The sequence below is a fragment of the Delphinus delphis genome, chromosome 1, assembly GCF_949987515.2.
Source record: "Delphinus delphis chromosome 1, mDelDel1.2, whole genome shotgun sequence".
In the NCBI taxonomy this organism is placed as follows: Eukaryota; Metazoa; Chordata; class Mammalia; order Artiodactyla; family Delphinidae; genus Delphinus; species Delphinus delphis.
In genome coordinates, this window is record NC_082683.1 from 115,406,958 (window position 1) to 115,424,501 (window position 17,544).

Here is a 17,544-nt window from a genome sequence, read left to right on the forward strand (position 1 = left end):
GTATAGAAATGTATCCCTTTGGCTGATGCAACTGTGGAGAGACTGAGGAGGGCCCTAGAGCAGTGCTACTCAGGTGGTTGGAAATTTGTACTGGTCTGTGAACAGTTTTTCACCAGTCTGCGACAAGAATGAGTTAGAAATTAAATGTGTTCAGAAACCTTTTAGCATTTCGTTTTTTATTTTTATTTATTTATTTATTTGGCTGCGTCATGGGGCATGCGGGATCTTAGTTCCCCAACCAGGGATCGAACCCATCCATGACCCCTGCAGTGGAAGCTCGGAGTCCTAAACACTGGATTGCCAGGGAAGTCCCTAGCATTTTGACTGCTATAATATCCAAATGCATCATCAGTGGCCTTATCCTGCGGAAGAGGTCTGTCAGTTTGGTGTTGTCAAACTTGTGTGGTGGGTAGCCCACAGTGTGAACTGCACATATGGAACACATATTGGTGGACAAAGGACAGGATACTTATAAAACAAAAAACCTGGTCCTTTATCACAGTTTGAGAAGGACCGCTCCATCTTTCCACAAGTCCTAGAATAATTCAAATAGTATTTTTGGAACAGAGAGTAACCTGAGGTCAATTTGTTCATGTTCAATCAAAATCAAAATGAAAATGAATGGCCTGGGAACAAAACTAAGGTGGCATCTGTTTAGGTTCCTGGCGTAAGCCCTGGCCAGGCCAGCAGAAGTGAGAATGTGTAAAGGAAAACTGGCACATAGCTCAAGGTGCAAGGCCCTTTCGTTCTTCCCTCCTTTTTCTCTTTCCTCATCCAGTTTTTGCTAGTTATAAGGAGAGAATTTTGGCCATTCACGTCCTGTGACCATCATCACAACTCTGCCTGCACTTTCCCATCTCTTGCAGAGGAGAGGAGTCTCAGATTCAGACCCGGGCTCTTCTGTACTTTAAGGTACAGTAGCTGGACCTTCCCAAACAACCTCAGGCCTTAAGAACATTTCCTTCCTCGCCAATACCACAGAATGTGTGGGATATTAAGGGGTGAAAAGTCTTAATCCAAGGGAAAGTGACATGTCAGGAGCTCAAAGTGCCACAAATGGTAAGTACAAATTTGCTCTGGAAGTTATTTTCTCAGTGCTGAACCAGGACAGCCAGCTGGTCTGACCAGAGTATCCACCAATATGTGGCAGCCAAGGTCTACAGATTCACTGGTTCCCACAGAGAAAAGCAAGGTCAGCTCAAAGAAAAATAATTTAGTAAACATGTTAACAATATATTACTAACATTAATAATAATACTGTGAAATGTTAAAATACAATACCAATCGAAGGGCTTCCCAAATTGAAATATTCAGAGAAAATGAGGAAAGATGGCCATTCAGTCTCCTTTGCCAACTGAGGTGCAGACTGAGCTGGGGAAGGGAAGTGGTGGTAGAACCCAGTAATGCAATGTTATGCTAACATTCCTCACACGGCAGCTTAGAGAAGCTGAGGAAGATTAGGAAAAGACTTGGATGAAAAACAGGCTCAATCCCTCACTCAGAATATTTATTAGTCAGGAAAAAGGACCCAGGCTGCATCCCACCCCGCCTTTCCCAAGCTACCTCCCTGAATCAATGAACAGGATTCAAAGGAATCAGATGTCTCAAATAAGCCAAAATGTATCTGGGGAAGAACAGTAATTCATTTCCTAGACCTGACACTATAATTATATACATTTGCCAGGGAGATAGGGGGGCCAGTGAGGGTGGTGGATGGACTAGATAAGGGGAAACAGGATGGGCCCTTCTTTGTCACAGTTTGGGCTCAGAGAAGGGTTGGAATAAAGAGGTATTTAAAATAGAGAGATGAGAGGAGAGGCAGGGGATAAAGGAAGGTCAAGGGCTGAGTTCACCCAGATCACATAGCATTATAGAAAGAACAGGGCAGCTACTTGAGTTCTCAGGCTGGAACAGGCAATTGAGGACTCTGTACCTGGAGAGAGGAGAATCCCAGGGCTTCTCTTTCAACCTACTGTGAAAGAGTAGCATTTTTAGATGCAAAAGCCCCCCCCACCCCACTTACTTTCCCTTCAGAGAATTCAGGACAGTCTGAAGGCAAGAGGGTGTGGTGACAGACCTAAACCCCCAGCCTAGGCTAAGTTTCTCCCCATTCATTCCCACAGGTGCTGCCCAAGAGAACTATAGAAATATAGAGTCCTAGGACTCTGTCCCTGCTCCCCAGGTCCAAGACAGGGAGTAGACACAAGGCACGAAGACCCTGGGTACAAAAGTAACTCAGTGTGGCCCTGTATAACATTATTTTGCGAGAGGAAAGAAGGTGCATGCCCCAAAAGGGACACCTTCCTTCACCTGGTAGGTAGCTGGGCCTTTGCTAGCAGCAGAAACCACAATGGAAAGGGTTCACAGAAATGATCTGCAGAACAGGCCTTATTCCTAGAAAGACAGAGAAAAAGCCTCCGCTGGTATGGCACAATCTTGGGTGGGATGACAGATGGCAGTGGGCAGACCACTCCTGTAGACGACACTCCTGCCTCAGCTCCCAGTGGTTCTGCTGACTCCAGACGTTCCCCCACGGCTGGGAATCAGGGAAGAAAGCATGTTGTGTTTCACATGATCAGACACTGTTCGCCATTGGCACCTGGTGGGCCCGAGAGATTGAGGGCATCCAGGTCAAAGTTGAGGCCAGGAGGCTGGAGAAGAGATGAAGGGACTCAGATAACTCCTCCTATTTCAGAAAGTTAGAGCTTTTGAAGGTCCATCCCCAGCAGCCACAATTATCACCTTAGGTGAAATCATTAAAGGTTACAAAATACTGGAAACCGGGGCTAAGATTAAAGTATATGAGAAGGTATACTCACCATCTCCCCAGCAAGCTCTTTTGGAGGATGGCCCAAATCCTGTAGCTGGAAAATAAGGAAAGAGGAACAAGAGATAAGACCATGCTATGTGGCCTCTCCTGTGCTCCCTCCTCCACCTCGGCTGGGCAGGGAGGCCTCCTTCCAGGACACCTCCTCCACTGAACACGCAAGCAGATAGCAGCAGCGGGCAGACGGCAAGAGGAGGCCTTACCTGCTGCATGAGATCCAGCACCACCTCAAAACGAGCCTTTTGAGTGGCCTCACTATCTGTGGGGGTTTCTGCCTCAAACTGCTCACATATTTTGCCCATGACACTGTGTTGTTCCTGATATTTTTCAAACTGCTCTGGAGGTAGAGATTCTCGGTGAGTCTGCAACCATTCTGGATACTAAGCAAAGAGAGAATGGGTGGGGAGGAAGTAAGTGAACAATGAATAAGTAAGGGCAATAAAATATGAGGAAGAGTAAAACATGAAGGGGACGGGAACATAGGAGAAGGAAAAGCTAAATCAGCGAGTTCAGCATGAGAAGTAGCACTCACTTCAATCAGATCACCTGGCTGTGCTAGCATTTACGGTCACCAGAGGACAGTAAACATTTCTGTGAAGAGCCAGATAGTAAATATTTGAGGCTTTAAGGGCCACATATGATCTCTGTCACATATCCCTTCTTTTTTGTTTGTTTTAACAACCTTTAAAAATCTCTTCAGTGACACTATAAGCTCTGTGATGGCAGAGACCATCATTTAAACTACTCTTAAAAATTGTTAACAGCATAAAGCCAGTAAATCCTCAGTGAAACCTTATTGGAGAAATTAATGAAGTTGGAAATGCAAGAAAGGTTTATCAGACAACAACAGAGACTTAGACCAATTTACAGAAAACTAGAGCTGAAGGATTTCCCCTTCTACCTTAAACATATTTATTAGTCAGAATATTTATTAGTATGGTAGCTTTATTCTCTTGGAGATGCAACTTTATGGTAGCTTTATTCTCTTGGAGATGCAACTCCTCCCTAACTCTCCCCCTCCAAATAAATAAAGGAGAAAAAAACAGATGAACCTGTACACTTGAGTTACTCTATCTCTGCAGGCTCTAAATAGACAAAGCAGCTCATAGGAGCTGATACAATGGGGAACAAAGAGGAAAAGCATAATTAGAAGTTCACAAACCTTTTCTGTGATCTCCTTCAGTGACGGGTACAGCACATCCTTGGACAGGAGGTTCTGCATGATACTCTGCATGATGGGGAGGATGGTCCCTTCCCCATCTCCTTCATCCATGCCCAGCCCTTCCATGGCCTTGGTCAGCTCCTCTTCTGACATGCCAGAGTTCTAGAAAGGACAGGAGGGAGGTGAGCAAGTATACTACCTTCTTGGGATGCTCACCAACCTTTCAGGTGGGAAAGAACTATTTAAACTTGCCTGTAGCAAAGTAGTCAGGCAGGGACAGACTTGAGATGATACCCAAGAGTCTGCCTTTTGAGACTCTGCTGGTGAAGTGTCTAGGAGTGGGCCCCCTGTGGTTCCCTATCTCTTCCCCCTCACCTGAAGGTCAGTGGCATTCTTGGCTAGTCCACTTAATGTCTCCTTTAGGCAAGAAGTGAATTCTTGTTGGGAAGTCGCATCACTGCCTAGGAGAGATGAAAAGAGCCAAGTTCATTTAGGATTTTAACTGTTTGCTTGCCTGGACTGACCTGGTTACCAGCTTGGATATGGAGCATTTATTAGTGAATCACTAGCACTCCACATCTTTGAATACTCTATGGTTATCTTCATAGTTATTTTCATAAAACTACATGAACTGTGTGTCAGTTTGTTCTCCACAATGACACCCACATTAACACTGTGACCTTTAAAATGGTCACTTTTTAATAATCTTTTCTGTTACTTTCCAACTTATCTCATGCTTTTCATTAAACAGGGTCTCATGCCTCCTCCCATCTCCTCCCCCATCCCATGGCAGTGGTATCATAATTGCTGTCAACTTTACAAAGTTTGGTGTCCTCAAGCAACAATGACCTAGGAGGTTTGCTCAGACATTTTCAGTTGTCTGGGGTCCCCTCCTCACCTACTCTCCCAGCAGCCTCTGAGAGCTTTTGGAACTGCTCTACCAGGTGGGGCTCTTCCTCAGCCAACTCCTTCATTGCTTTCTCGAACTCTGCAGTGGCTTGGGAAGCCAGCTCGCTGTCAAACAGTTCCTGGAAAAACTTCTCTTGGGAGGCGAAGAGGGCATCCTGCAGGGGAGAACGTGGCCTAAGTGCATCTCTTACTTGGCACTCCACTGCACATGGCCTCTGACAAAAGTCACAGGCAGTGGCTCTGGGAAATGCAGTGCTTCCCTCCTACCCACCTCCACTGGACATTCTGACTACCTCTCTTACTAAGAGCAGCAAAAAGGTATCTGGCCACTGAGGGAACGGTATGGAGTGTCACTCCCAATCCAACCATTTAAATCTGCTCTTTTCTTAAAGAACTTCCTTGAGATCCCTCTACTCAATCTGAAGTCCCTGTTTCACAAGGACTGAGGCCTGCAAGAGCACTCAGCAATGTGAGGCCAAGGCACCTCCCCCACCTCCCCTCTGGCCTACAGGGGCCTGCCCAACCTCTGCTCAGAGCTGCATGCCCACTGCCCGCCCCCCCATCCCTTAAGTGGGTGGAACGTATACTTTGGCAGTGTCTCCCGGCGATCTCTTCTGGGACCCCGAAGCATCAGGAGCTGTGGCGGTAGGAGGGGGTGCTGGAGAGGGTTTGGCCTTATCAAAATCATCAAGAGCACCTTCAGAAACAAGAAACACGGCGTGTATTCGGGGATGGATGAGGATGCAAGGCTGGGGAGTTTCTGGGCAAAGCATTAAGAGGACAATCTTTCAAACTGTCAACTTTCCTAAATTTTCTCCTTTTTTTGAGTCTCCCTTTCCTGACCCACCCCTCAATAAGCCTCCCACTTCCCACCCCATTACCTAATTTATTGTCATCAAAGGGGAAGAAATCTCTTAAGGTGGAACAAGCATCTCTCTCAGAGCTGGGAGAAGAGAGTTAAAACTTCTGCAGAGACATCTCCATCTATACAGTGCCTTCCTTGCCATTCTTTAATGACTCCTAGAAATCCCATACAGATATCCAAGGGGAGCAGAGAACACAGATGTCCTTAACCCCCTGAACTCATTCTGGAGCCCTAAAGGGAATAATCTTTGGCAAGAAAGCTGAAGCCACAAGATGTTTCACCTAGCTCCCCATGGGTCCTGGTACTAGTAATGAACTGAGGGACTCCATATTACACTCCATGGGAGGGCACTGAACTCCCTTATCTTCCAGTTTCACTCTCCCTCCCCAAAGCTCTTAGAGCTCCCTCTGGCCTCCTCTCTGCAGACTCACACAGTCACTTAGCACTTCTCACAATTTCTGTTCATCTTTCCGCCTGCCCACTCTGTGACTGAGCAAGAAACAAAAAAATATTCACCTCTTCCCTGAAAAGCCTCTGTCCTCACCACCATTCTGCTTGCCAGACTCTAAGTGTAAGGGGAGGGCAGCGGCCCCACTCTGGGCAAGAAACAGGGCTAAGGAGGAAAAGTACAGCCACCCTCTTTTAAGAGGGTGAATTGTCTTCCCCAGAGGCCGTCTCACCCTGTTTTTCAAAATAATGGGAAGGGAGTGTGTTTGAGCTCTGACATGATGAAAGAACTGGAAAGGGGCCTGGTGAGAGAAAGGTGAAAGGACTGGGAGAAGGAAAGGCGTGTCTTCTGTGTTAAGGAGAACAGGACAGTGCACAGAAGGACGCACTTCGGGCTCGCTAAGAGTTAATGGAAGCGATCCGTGGATGTCCGGTTCGCGGCCCACCGAGGACCGAAGGCTGCTGCCGGCGGGGAGAAAGTCAGACTTTAAGAACTTACTAATCTAAAAAGTAAGGGGAGTTTGGAGTGGGATCGTGAAACATCGTCCTCTGGGTTAGTTTCCCCTCCAGCAAGGAAATCAACAGTCTGGGCCGCTCAGGGACCCAAAGCGAGCTCCTCAGCTCCCGCCGCGAAGGAGAGGGTGACCCAGAGATTATCTCGGGGGTCGCAGACTCTCCGCCGCCGACCAACCTTTGGAGAACCTCTCCTGCTCCGCCCCAAATACCTCAGGTTCACCTAACCCCCTGAAGGGATCCTTACACCCGCCCCCTTCAGGCCTTTCCCATTACGGGTTCTTACTTTCCAGAAGCTCTTCCAATTCCCGGTCGGCTTCAGCCCCAACACCACCATCCTCCTCGGCCGCGGCCATCTTGCCACCTCCGCCGTGCCGTAGGAGGCAGGACTCTGCACCCCACCCCCCGCGCCCTCCCCCTCTGCCTCGTGCAGCCAATGGCATTGTTGGCCCGTGCCGGGCCGCCATTTTTAAAGGGACAGGAAGCTTCGGTTCTTTTTTTTTTTTTTCTTCCACTCTTTCTCCAGGGACGTAGAACCAACAGAGGGGAATTTACTGTTACCTTCTGCCAGGTTTCTTACTGGCTTGGCCTCCTTTCTTTCAACTGCCCGCATTACCTGGCTTATTATTTCTTCCTGAACTGTGGGTAGGCCAAATTGGGACAAACTGCCTACGAACAACCAGAAGCTGTGCATGTGTAATCAATAACGATAGTTAACGGCATACCCAACATGCTAGTTTCCTCTCACTTCCCTCTGTATTTTACTCAAACGTCATCTTCTCTGAAATGCCTTATTTGGCCTCACTAAGTACAATTACAACCCCTCCCACACACACATATACACTTCCTATCCACTTTTCCTCTTTATTTTTCTCAACACTTACCACTATCTGACATACTATATATTTTATTTATTTATCGTTATCTCCTCTCAAGCCCCTTGGAATTTAAGCACCATGATAGCAAGGATTTTCATCTGTCGTGTTCACTGCTGCATCCCCAGCTCCTAGGCTAGGGACTAAAACTTGGGCACTCATTGGCTGCTCTTTGCTTTCCCAGGCCCTGATGAGGCATGTTTCTCTGCAGAATCTAGTGGATATCTCTGATTTCCCTGCACCTCATTAAAACTGTCACAGTGCCAATAACTTAGAACTCAATGTTGGTTAATTAAATCAGGCAGAAAAAGCGACTCTTGGACCTTGGACTAAGCAAGGAGGCAATTGGAATGTAGTGGTAATAGACCTGCCTTCCCTGACCTATCTCCTTTTCTCTTCGCAGAACTCAGTCGAGTGTAGTTGGAGGACACTCAGATAGACAACTCCAGACATCCCTTCCCTCCTCTGGAATTGTGCTATTCAGATCTGTGAGAATGCATCAACTGCCTGACAAACCTATCTCAGCCCTTGGAAGGCATCTGCTGTTGTTTAATATCCTATGCTGGGCACAGTGGAGGGCAGAGAGAGAAATCAGGACCAGCCCTTGCTGTAAGGTAGTTGACTGGGGATTAGGCTGGAGGTAGGATTAGACATACACACAGTAAGTATGGCACAAGGTTAAGTGTCTTATAAGAAGTAAGGATAAAGTACCATAAAGTTTAAAAGGGAGAAATCACACTAAATGAAAAAAGTTATGTCATGACTTTCATCCTTAGCTTCCAAAACACACACTTGAGTACTTGTGTCAAGCACCAGTTTAGGTACTTACTCTTTCCTTGACATACAGGGCACAGACTTTTAAAATACCTGTGCAAAACCTACTGTGTTCTTCCAGGCACAAGTACTGTGATTTGGGAGAAAACACTCTGGAGTCAGAAGACCTAAATTCCAGTCCCAACTCTTAAATTGCTTTGTTCAAAACCCTTCACCACTCTAGGACTCATATTACAAATATGTAACATTACATTTGGGACTCTAAGGTCCTTCCCTGATTAATCTCTTTCTCCCAAACATCTGTAACATCTATTCCAGGTTAACTTTCTCATTCAACTCCAAACTGCTTACATGTGTAATCTCTAATATGACTATATCAAGCACACATTACAGGTATTTATATTGGCTTTACATTAATATGGTAATATCAGTATGTTAATAAGGAAAACATCAGATGGTAAATAAAAGAATTAAGATGGAGTTGAAAATAAGCACGATTCTTCCTTTGCACTATTTCTTAAACTTGCTTTACTATTGATAAGCCTAACACCTCATCTCAGTATTTACTCACCTCCCACCTTTCACGTATAGTGAACACTGTTGCAAAACAGTATTTTACAACATTTTCTTTATATCACTCTCTCAAGTAAGGACTTAATGGCTGTCCACTGTTTATTAACCAACTTCAAATTCTTTCCTGGTATTTAATTATTTCACATGTATCCATTTTGTTTCCCCAATTACATAAGCTTCATGATGACTGTCCACTTTTTTCATATCCCTCAGTTCAGAATGTTTATGTTGGTATGCAAAATTAATTTTATAATTTAAATTTACAGAAAATTTTTGCCATTTTGCCAAATTTTTCATCAACTTGCCTATGGTTACAGAAATAATGTTTATAACTTGAGAAAGTGTTATGAAAATAGCGTGCAAATTTTTGAGAGGGCAGGCTTAATTTGGGGATTCTGTTTAAGAAAGTATCTTTTAAAGCTAAAAAGATACAAAGCCCTGCCCTCTTTGACAGCAGGAATTACACTTATAGTTTATCCTCAGATTCACTTTCCACATCCGTCCAATGTATGTTCAAGTTGCTCATTGCAGCACTGTATATAATATCCAAAGAATGGAAATAACTCACATATCCATGAATAACAAGGCAACTTAAAATCATTAGTATGCTTCCATTTAGGTATAACAGGGGGATAGGGAAGAACATATTCATAACTGCTTGTTTATACATCAAAAAATCTCTGGCAGGATATAAGGAAGTTAACAATGGCAGTTACCTGTTTTGGGGAAGGCGATAGGAACTAGGTGGCTGACGAAAAAGGTGGGAGGAAGATGTTACAGAATAGCTTTTTACATTTACTGATTTCTGAACTATATGAATGTATTGTTTATTGAAAACATGAATTTAAAATGAAAAAAAGTATATATTTTAATCAAAGGCACAGTACATCACTCTATGGAATTAATCTTAGTACATGACAAGCAAAATTCTGTATTGCCATTGTAATTGCTGTACTATATACAATGTATTACTAATTAATCACATATATATCACATAAAACATCTAGAACAGTACCAAGTACATGGCAGGTGCTCAATGTATACACTCTATAATTAGCAATAGATGGAAGGTTGCAGTCAATAATGGAATAGGGGAACTACTTGCTTTCTACCATTCTCACAGCAATTCACTATATCCTATGAAAAATATGTACTTTAAAAAACATATAGGTATTTATTACCTTTGTAATTAAAAATAATTATTGAAGGAAAGGTATCTGCTTTGATGGGGCAGCTACATGGAGTAAGTAGGAATATGACAGTATCCAGGAAACAAATGGCAAGCCACAAAACTCTTGTAGAAATTTATTTATTTAGTGTGAGAAACAAAATACAAGAACAATCTTTGTAAAGAACAAGTCAACAAAAAGTGATGTCCATTTCTGGAAAATCAAATAGTTTCTTCTCAGATTTTAAGTTTCTGGCCACACAGAGGATATCTGCCTCGGAGTTTAAATGCCCAAGGAAAACGGGGATGGCTGACAGCTTGTTATGACTGAGTAAAAGATGCTATCTTATTTATTACATCTCATTCCTTTCTAACAAAAAGTACACAAAGGTGGTGGGGAGGGAAGGAATAAATATAGCAGGAATTTATTTCACAAATGTTCATCACAAATGTTCTTTGAAAGATCTAAGCTGGGAAGGCAAGGCCAATCGTGACCACAACTGTAGTTACCTTGAGATGAGAGGTCCTCAGAGGCAAAAAAAAAAAAAGGTCAGGTTTAGACATTTGATTAGCCATAGAAGAAGAGAAAAGGACATTAGGTTTTAGGGTAGAGAGAGCTAAACATCAATAATATGAAGGGTAGTTGAGGAAGAAGGAGTTAGAAGGATATAAAGACTAACTGTCTGCGGGAAAACACGGTGCTTAACCCTACACACATGAAGCAGGCCTTAGCGAAACTGCAGAGGGCTGATCCTTAAACCAATCACATCTTTGCCAATCTCTGTCACCTATGGAAGAAGAAATAGAAGAAAGTTAGGGATTTGTGAAGGTGAGAAGCCTAGAAAGCCTACTCCCTCCACACCTCAATGAGCACAGTAGAGTGGTTTGTTATTGTTACTGACTGGAAGGAGCAGTGGGAAGTTCTACCCTCCTCCAGTGTCACTGCCTCAAGGTGTGAGGGGGAAATACAGGAGACAAAAAGGACCAACATGCTAGTTGGTCCTTCCCTCAAGACAGAATTCTAGATGTATTTCTCAAGGACAGTACTTACTGTAGTGACCCTGCAGATCTGACCCTTGAACTCAGGCGAATAGCAGGCCCCACTGAGTGGACATTTCTCCACTGGCTTTCCACGGTAGATGGGCCGATAAGATGCAGCACAGATGTCAAAAGGGTTGTGCATGTCATAATTGAGCTGGTAGGCATCTGTGGGGTTCTTCTCACAGGCAGACAGGATTTTGCGGGTCTAAAAGAGTGAAGGAATATTTTATTTACAAGGACTGAAAGCTGCACACCACAACTCAAATGATCTCATCACCATAGTTTAGTAGTTTCTTTGATGTAGATGCAATTGTACTGAATGAATACAGAACACGTCCTCTGTATAGGTCATATGTGAAGGGGTATTCCTGTTGTATCAGGCTTTCTCCTTCTCTATCCCAAAGTGGCTCCATGGATCTAGACCCATACTCCTCCACTAAGTCTGAGAATTCTCAGGGTTAGCCCTGAAAGGGTTAAAACTGGCTTTCACTGCACAAATAGAAAACTTTTGGAAAACACAAGTAATGGGACATGTATATGGAGGCTAGTGGTGGTGGTGAGGGGAAATCTAGAACTTAAGGACAGGACTGGGTTGATTTTCAGGTACAGAGGACCTGTTCCATATTGCAGGTCACACTCTCACAGTGGTGCCATGTCTGAGTAAGATATTAGTTCAGTTTCCAGGAACAAAAGGAGGTCCCCATGCCAGTAAGTAGAGGATGGTATTTTATTGGCTCTTTTTGTTGAATGCTGTTATACAGCACTTTGTTTCAGAGACAAGGACCTTGGTCTTCGACTCCCTCCACGTAAGAGCAGATCTAGTTCCCCTACGCTCACTAAAGGAGTTCCCATATACCTGTTGAGCCACCTCTGGCTTGGGCCCGAGTTCCAACAGGCGCCGAGCAAAGGTGGCAGCAGTCTTAAAGTTCTTGAGCTTGAAGAAGAGGTTGAGGGCTGTACGCAGCACCAGGATCATGTGCACTGGCTGCAGGTTTGAGTGGGTGAAATAGGCTGCCATCTGGTGGACAGAAGGAGGAACACATGCCATGCTGATGCTAAAGCTGGGATAGGTCATTTATAAGGGGTCACATATGCATTAGAAACACAGCAAAACAACCAAATAAAAACAGGACTGGCTATAAAGCAGAGAAATCTTCTGCCTCCTAGTTATGGAGGACTGATGAGATGAGGAAGACAGGTGGAGAAATATATCCTTTCCTCACAGAAATGGGCCCAAATTTCTCTTACTCCCCATATTGTGACCTAAAGAATTCAGACCTAATAGTGGGTAAAAGGGAAGACGCCTCTGTACTGCTTAGAGGCCCAGAGGTCTTACCTCACAGATGCGCTTCTGCTGTTCTAGAGACTCTTTGGGCAGCTTCTTCCTTTCTATCTCCATGGACAAACCCACAATGTACTCACGGCAAATGGTGATGAGCTGCTGAGCCTGGAGAGGGGGCAAAAGAAGGTCATGGTACAGAGGCAAGAAGGTGGGGGTGCCCAGCACTATGACAAGTATGACTATGACACTATGACTGCTCTTACCTCTGCAGTCTCCTGTTTATTGTCCACAACAAGAAGTGGCACACTGAGTAAAATGGAACGGAATTTTTCCACAGCCTCCTCAAACTTGCCCACTGTGGTGAGCTGGTAGCACAGTTGCAACCGTTGGATGAGGTCATTAAGCTTCAGACCCACAGCTGGTACACCATTCTTCAGCCCTGCATCCTTCCTGAAAGGGAAAGAAGACAGGATGATCAGGGGCCCACTAGGACTTAACCTCTTCTTCTGGCAACATGATCACAACACCCTACTGAGAAAGAAACTAGGGAAATGGATGCAGCAGGTGTAAACCAAACCTGACAGAGTGCCAAGCCAAAGATCTTTTCCTACTAGGAAACCTCAGCTCTGGGACAATTCTGTCTCTGAGGTTACCATCTGAAATATCTACCCTAAGTTGGAACAGAGAGAAGCCAGCAGCAAGGGACCTTACCAATTGCGATTAGGGTAGCCATACATGGAGGGCAGGCAGGGCAGAGCCTGATAGGTGGTACGGCCTCGGGCATAGGTCTGCAGGAACAGTTGCTTGTAGGGGCCAAACTGGGTTACCCCTACTTGGTCATGAAGGAGCTGGAATACAAGAGGAAAGAAACATAAGATTTGGGCTCTGCTACTTAAAAACTAGTTGACAGTGGGCAAGGTACTTAACTTCTCTGTACTTGTTTCCTCATCAGTAAATTATATTTAATTATAGGATCTACCTCATTTAATAATACCCATAAAGCATTTATGATAATGCCTGGCACACAGTCAACACTGAATGTTAGTGGCTGTTGCAGTTGTGGTTGTTTTTGTTATTGCTACGATAGCAGATGGCTTAGTGTTCAAAAACTACACCTGTTCATTAAGGGGTGCTCACTTCACTGATGTGAGCCAGAAAGCACGCTATAAATGGGTGGAAGATGGCTGGAAGAATCCACCTTACGAGATTACTAAGCCAGACTGAAAGCACGTAAGAGGAAGGCCTTATGAGGCAAGTTTCCTTAGGCAAGACCAAAGACTTCCACGTTAAATATACACCTCTGCCCTTGTGGGTATAATAATTTCCATTTGGTTAAGATGAATCAATCATCCCCCTGGGACCGTAGGCAAGGCACACTCAACAAAAGCCAAGGTAGCTTTAAGACTTACCCGCATGGCTGTTTCAAAAGAGCCTGCCAGGATGTGATCAACTGGAAGCTGAGAGTTATTGCACCAGATCTAACAAGAAACAGAAAACCCAAGATAAGTGAAATTTTGGTCTTTCTCTTCCCAACAGTCCTACTCTATATCTGTAATAGAAGAGTGTCGATATTCTTTACACATTAATCAAGTATAGCCAGCTCAGAAATACTTATCCCTACAGGACTGTTTCCCTGCTTACCTGAGTTGGGCTGGTTCCCTTAGTGGGGGGCACAAAGAACCCATCCTCAGCCCCACCAGCTACACCAGGGGGTATATCCTAGGGGAAAAATAAAGAGTGAGTCATTTTTTAAGCCATTCAAGCAATTTGCCTTGATAAATCTAAACACAACTCTACCTTATTCCCAGCCTCTGTTGGGGAAGAGGGGTGGTGGTTGTGGAAGATGACTCTCAAAATAGGAGAAGCTTTCCCAGTAACAAAACGATACACCAAAAGCGCCAATCAGGCAAAAAAGCTTGCTGCCTTTTCATAAGATGACACTGGCACTACCCTAGTTAATCTTATTATTCTTTCTTTCAAATGGGAGTTAAGCATCAGACTAGGAGGATCCAGACCCCCTCCCGTTCAGGGACCTCAGGACAGGTGTTGGGGGGGTGATAAGGCCACCGGCCTCCACAGGGAGAAATGGAGAGAACCTTACAAGGGTGAAAATTCCACATACCAGCTCAGGAGGAAGCTCCAGATCTTCTTCCACGTCCCAGCCACCTCCTTCTTCCTGTCCCTTGCCAAGAGCATCATCCCCCAAACCTTCTGTAGCCTCCACAAACCCATCTGTAAGGAAAATCCAGGCTCAACATAGATTCTCAAAGTGACACAATTTTAGCCAAAGGAAAGAAAAACACTGGGATCCTTGTTGGTCCTATGGTCCAGCACCCCGCAGAACTGCCCCACAACCCAGTCCCACTCCAGGGAGCCCATCTGCCCAGAACACTCCTAGAAGAACATGCATACCTTCGTCCAGCTGCAGCTCCGCATCCTCTCCCCAGCCCTCAGTACCAACGGTGTCAATGTCAATGTCAGCAGCCAGTGCTCCTCCCTTCCCTACAGAGGGAAGGAACAGAAAGGAGGAGCTGGTTACAGCCAGCTAAGTCTAAGATATGGCCTCCTCTGCAGGCAAACTGTTGCATCCTTACAGAAGCAGGTGCCAATGTTGTGTCCACTTACTGTTTTTGTTTATTTTTGTGATATCTATATTATGCTAACCTGGTTAGCATAGGTTTCACAGAGAGAGGGAATAGAAGAGAGATGAAAACAACTGGCCTTCCTGCTACCAAAAACTGCCTCAAACAATTTCTTACTAACCAGCCTTTGGTGCCAACTCTTGGCATTTCTTGCTGAGATCTTTGCTAAGTTACCACCACTACGGTGTGTACAGGGCATGAGGACAAAGGCTAGATGAGAGGATATGGAAGAAAGAGCAGGACTGGGCACGAAATGCCCAAGGGTCTAGTTAGGCTCTCAGCTGGGAGAAACAAACTAGTAGACATAGCCGAGAAAACAGGAGTGTAAGGGTGGGAGTGGTAGTGGGTATACCCACGTGACAGAATTGAGGTAGCTGAGTTATACCTTAAGATTGTATGTCATGAATGATAAAACACAGAACGGAGAGTATGACTACATATATGGTAAAATCTAAGAAAATACACCAAAATGTTAACAGTGGTTGTTAGAGCCATGGACTAAGAAACATCTCTCTTTTTCCCTCCTATCTTCCAAATTTTAATGATGCCATAATGCTTTTATTTAGTTTTTAAAAGACTTTAACTTTAATTGGCATCTCAGTGTTGCATGAGGCATCACACAGAAAAAAGGAGAGAGGAAAAGGATAGAATAGTTAATGGTACTCTCTAGGACAGCTTTTCAGAAAACAAGCACACAACAAAAATGCTATGGAAGAAGTGGGCACTTACCCTTGCTGGCAATGGAGCCTTCAAAGAACCCTTTAGATACAGTCAATAAGGGCCAATTGGTATCCAATGGCATGATAGGTGCAGGTGGCTGAAGCAGCTTGGCATTAGGGTCAATGTCTGGGATCTGAAAGATAGAAGGTTAAAAGCAAACAGCTCTCAGGAACCATCTAGGGAAGGTTATGGAGCCTCCTTTGATCTCATTTGTTTCTCTGCCTCTCCTGGTAACCAGGTGGGGAGTAACATTCGTAGGTTTAAATAGTCCCAAGATCTCAGAGTTAATCCTGTAATCAGAGATACTTATGTAAATAAAGACTCACTGCCTCCTTCTCTGGGTCAAATGTCTCCTTCAGGCTCTCAGCTTCTTCATCTAAACCATGGGTAGCAGCTGTGAGATAGGCCAGTGACTCTGTTAAGAAAACAGACTTTGTGGTATAGGTACATTTCCAAGTGAATACTGGTGTCCTGATGTCTGCCTCCTGGTCAAGTCCCTGCGTAAGTCCTTCCCTTCAGTGTGGGCTGGATCTATTGACTCGCTTCTAATGAACAGTATGTGGGAGAAATGATGGGATGTCACTTCTGAGATTAGGATACAAAGACTATGGCTTCCATCTTGGGTGCCCTCATTTGCTCTAAGGGAAACCAACTGCCATACTGTGAACTGCCCTATGGAAAAGACTACAGAGCAGAAAACTGAGGTCTCCCAGCCAATAGCCAGTGAGGACCTGAGGACTGCCCACAGCCACAGAGCGAATGTGGGAGTGGATCCTCCCCTACTTGAGCCTTGAAATGTCTGCAGCCTTGGCCAACACCTTGACTGCAGCCTCATGAGAGACACTGAGCCAGAGGCACCCAGCTAAGTCATGCTGCAAACTGAGATAATCAACATTTGTTGTTTTAAACTACTAAGTTTTGGGTAATTTTTATATAGCAATAAATAACTAAAACAGTTGCTTATCCTTAAGATCTATCATCAGTGTTAACAAGAACCTTGGACTCATCCCAGTCTGCTCTCTCTCACATCCCCCCAACCAGTCCCCTTCGACAAATCACGTTGGTTCTACCTTTAAAATATATGCCGAATCTGACCATTGCTCACCCATTCACAGCTAGCACCTTGGTCCACACCACATCTTTCACCTGTCTTATTCCCTAAGGTATCTCAAGTGCTAGTATAATGCTTGGTATACAGTGGGTTCTCAAAAAATACCCCTTAAATATAAAATGAATAAATAAATGGGCGAAACCTCCAGATTTGAAGTAAAACGATAAAACTCTAATGGCATTCAACCAACCACATTTACTACGGTATCTGCTCCAGGACCTTTTAAAACCCATTTCCCCCAAGATATTAACTATTTTCCTAAGAGTGCCTAGCCAAACTATATTTTCTGGCTGTCCCTCCATTTGGCTTTGAAGAAAGTCTCTGGGCATGGTAGGAGCATGCAGTCTTGAAAAAATGTGCAATGAAGGGAAATCCCTCACTACTACATATGAATAACTCACCATAAAGAGAAAATACTTCCTAAGGCCCCAAAGGAAGTGAGTCCTGGATACTTACTTTGCCCACAGTTCTTCAGGATCCGTACCCGCTCTGACACGTCTCCCAGGTAGAGGGCATTCTGATAATGGCCACTCATGTCCTTTCGGATCTCAGCTGCACCAAGTCAATAAGAGACACCAAGTTAGGTCTTCTCTCTCAAGTTCTCTCTTGCCTCTATTTGCCTTCTTCCTTCCCCC

General features: G+C 44.5%; 2 protein-coding genes across 3 annotated transcripts in view; both read right to left on the reverse strand.

Moving 5' to 3' along the window:
• Positions 1-1,494: 1,494 nt before the first annotated feature.
• Positions 1,495-7,089, reverse strand: PEX19 (peroxisomal biogenesis factor 19). Of its 2 annotated transcripts, none has more exons than XM_060032571.1 (8): positions 7,010-7,089; positions 5,486-5,595; positions 4,888-5,053; positions 4,365-4,450; positions 3,990-4,151; positions 3,031-3,207; positions 2,820-2,864; positions 1,495-2,651 (listed from the first exon to the last, which is right to left on the reverse strand). In XM_060032571.1, the coding sequence occupies exons 1-8, from the start codon at positions 7,077-7,079 to the stop codon at positions 2,568-2,570; spliced, it is 900 nt and encodes a 299-aa protein (XP_059888554.1). In that variant the 5' UTR covers positions 7,080-7,089; the 3' UTR covers positions 1,495-2,567. The 2 variants fall into 2 exon arrangements, with proteins under 2 accessions (XP_059888554.1, XP_059888563.1); XM_060032580.1 differs by having other exon boundaries at positions 1,495-2,686.
• Positions 7,090-10,240: 3,151 nt separating this feature from the next.
• COPA (COPI coat complex subunit alpha) overlaps positions 10,241-17,544 on the reverse strand; it is a 50,289-nt gene continuing 42,985 nt past the window's right edge. Inside the window, exons 21-33 of the mRNA XM_060032607.1 lie at positions 17,366-17,461; positions 16,125-16,213; positions 15,808-15,931; positions 14,849-14,938; positions 14,559-14,668; positions 14,078-14,155; positions 13,846-13,914; positions 13,148-13,284; positions 12,700-12,886; positions 12,491-12,601; positions 12,011-12,172; positions 11,165-11,359; positions 10,241-10,901 (exon numbers count right to left, since the gene is read on the reverse strand). Coding sequence (XP_059888590.1) covers positions 10,842-10,901; positions 11,165-11,359; positions 12,011-12,172; positions 12,491-12,601; positions 12,700-12,886; positions 13,148-13,284; positions 13,846-13,914; positions 14,078-14,155; positions 14,559-14,668; positions 14,849-14,938; positions 15,808-15,931; positions 16,125-16,213; positions 17,366-17,461 — 1,508 coding nt within the window. The 3' untranslated portion in view covers positions 10,241-10,841. The remainder of the gene's footprint in view (positions 10,902-11,164; positions 11,360-12,010; positions 12,173-12,490; positions 12,602-12,699; positions 12,887-13,147; positions 13,285-13,845; positions 13,915-14,077; positions 14,156-14,558; positions 14,669-14,848; positions 14,939-15,807; positions 15,932-16,124; positions 16,214-17,365; positions 17,462-17,544) is intronic.

Excerpts from the sequence above, each read along its gene's own strand:
- PEX19 (XM_060032580.1), bottom strand. The coding sequence starts at position 7,079 with ATGGCCGCGGCCGAGGAGGATGGTGGTGTTGGGGCTGAAGCCGACCGG. Across the intron at positions 5,596-7,009 it reads ATTGGAAGAGCTTCTGGAAA|GTGCTCTTGATGATTTTGAT; the intron begins GTAAGAACCCGT and ends TTGTTTCTGAAG. Across the intron at positions 2,865-3,030 it reads TGCTGGATCTCATGCAGCAG|CTACAGGATTTGGGCCATCC; the intron begins GTAAGGCCTCCT and ends CTTATTTTCCAG.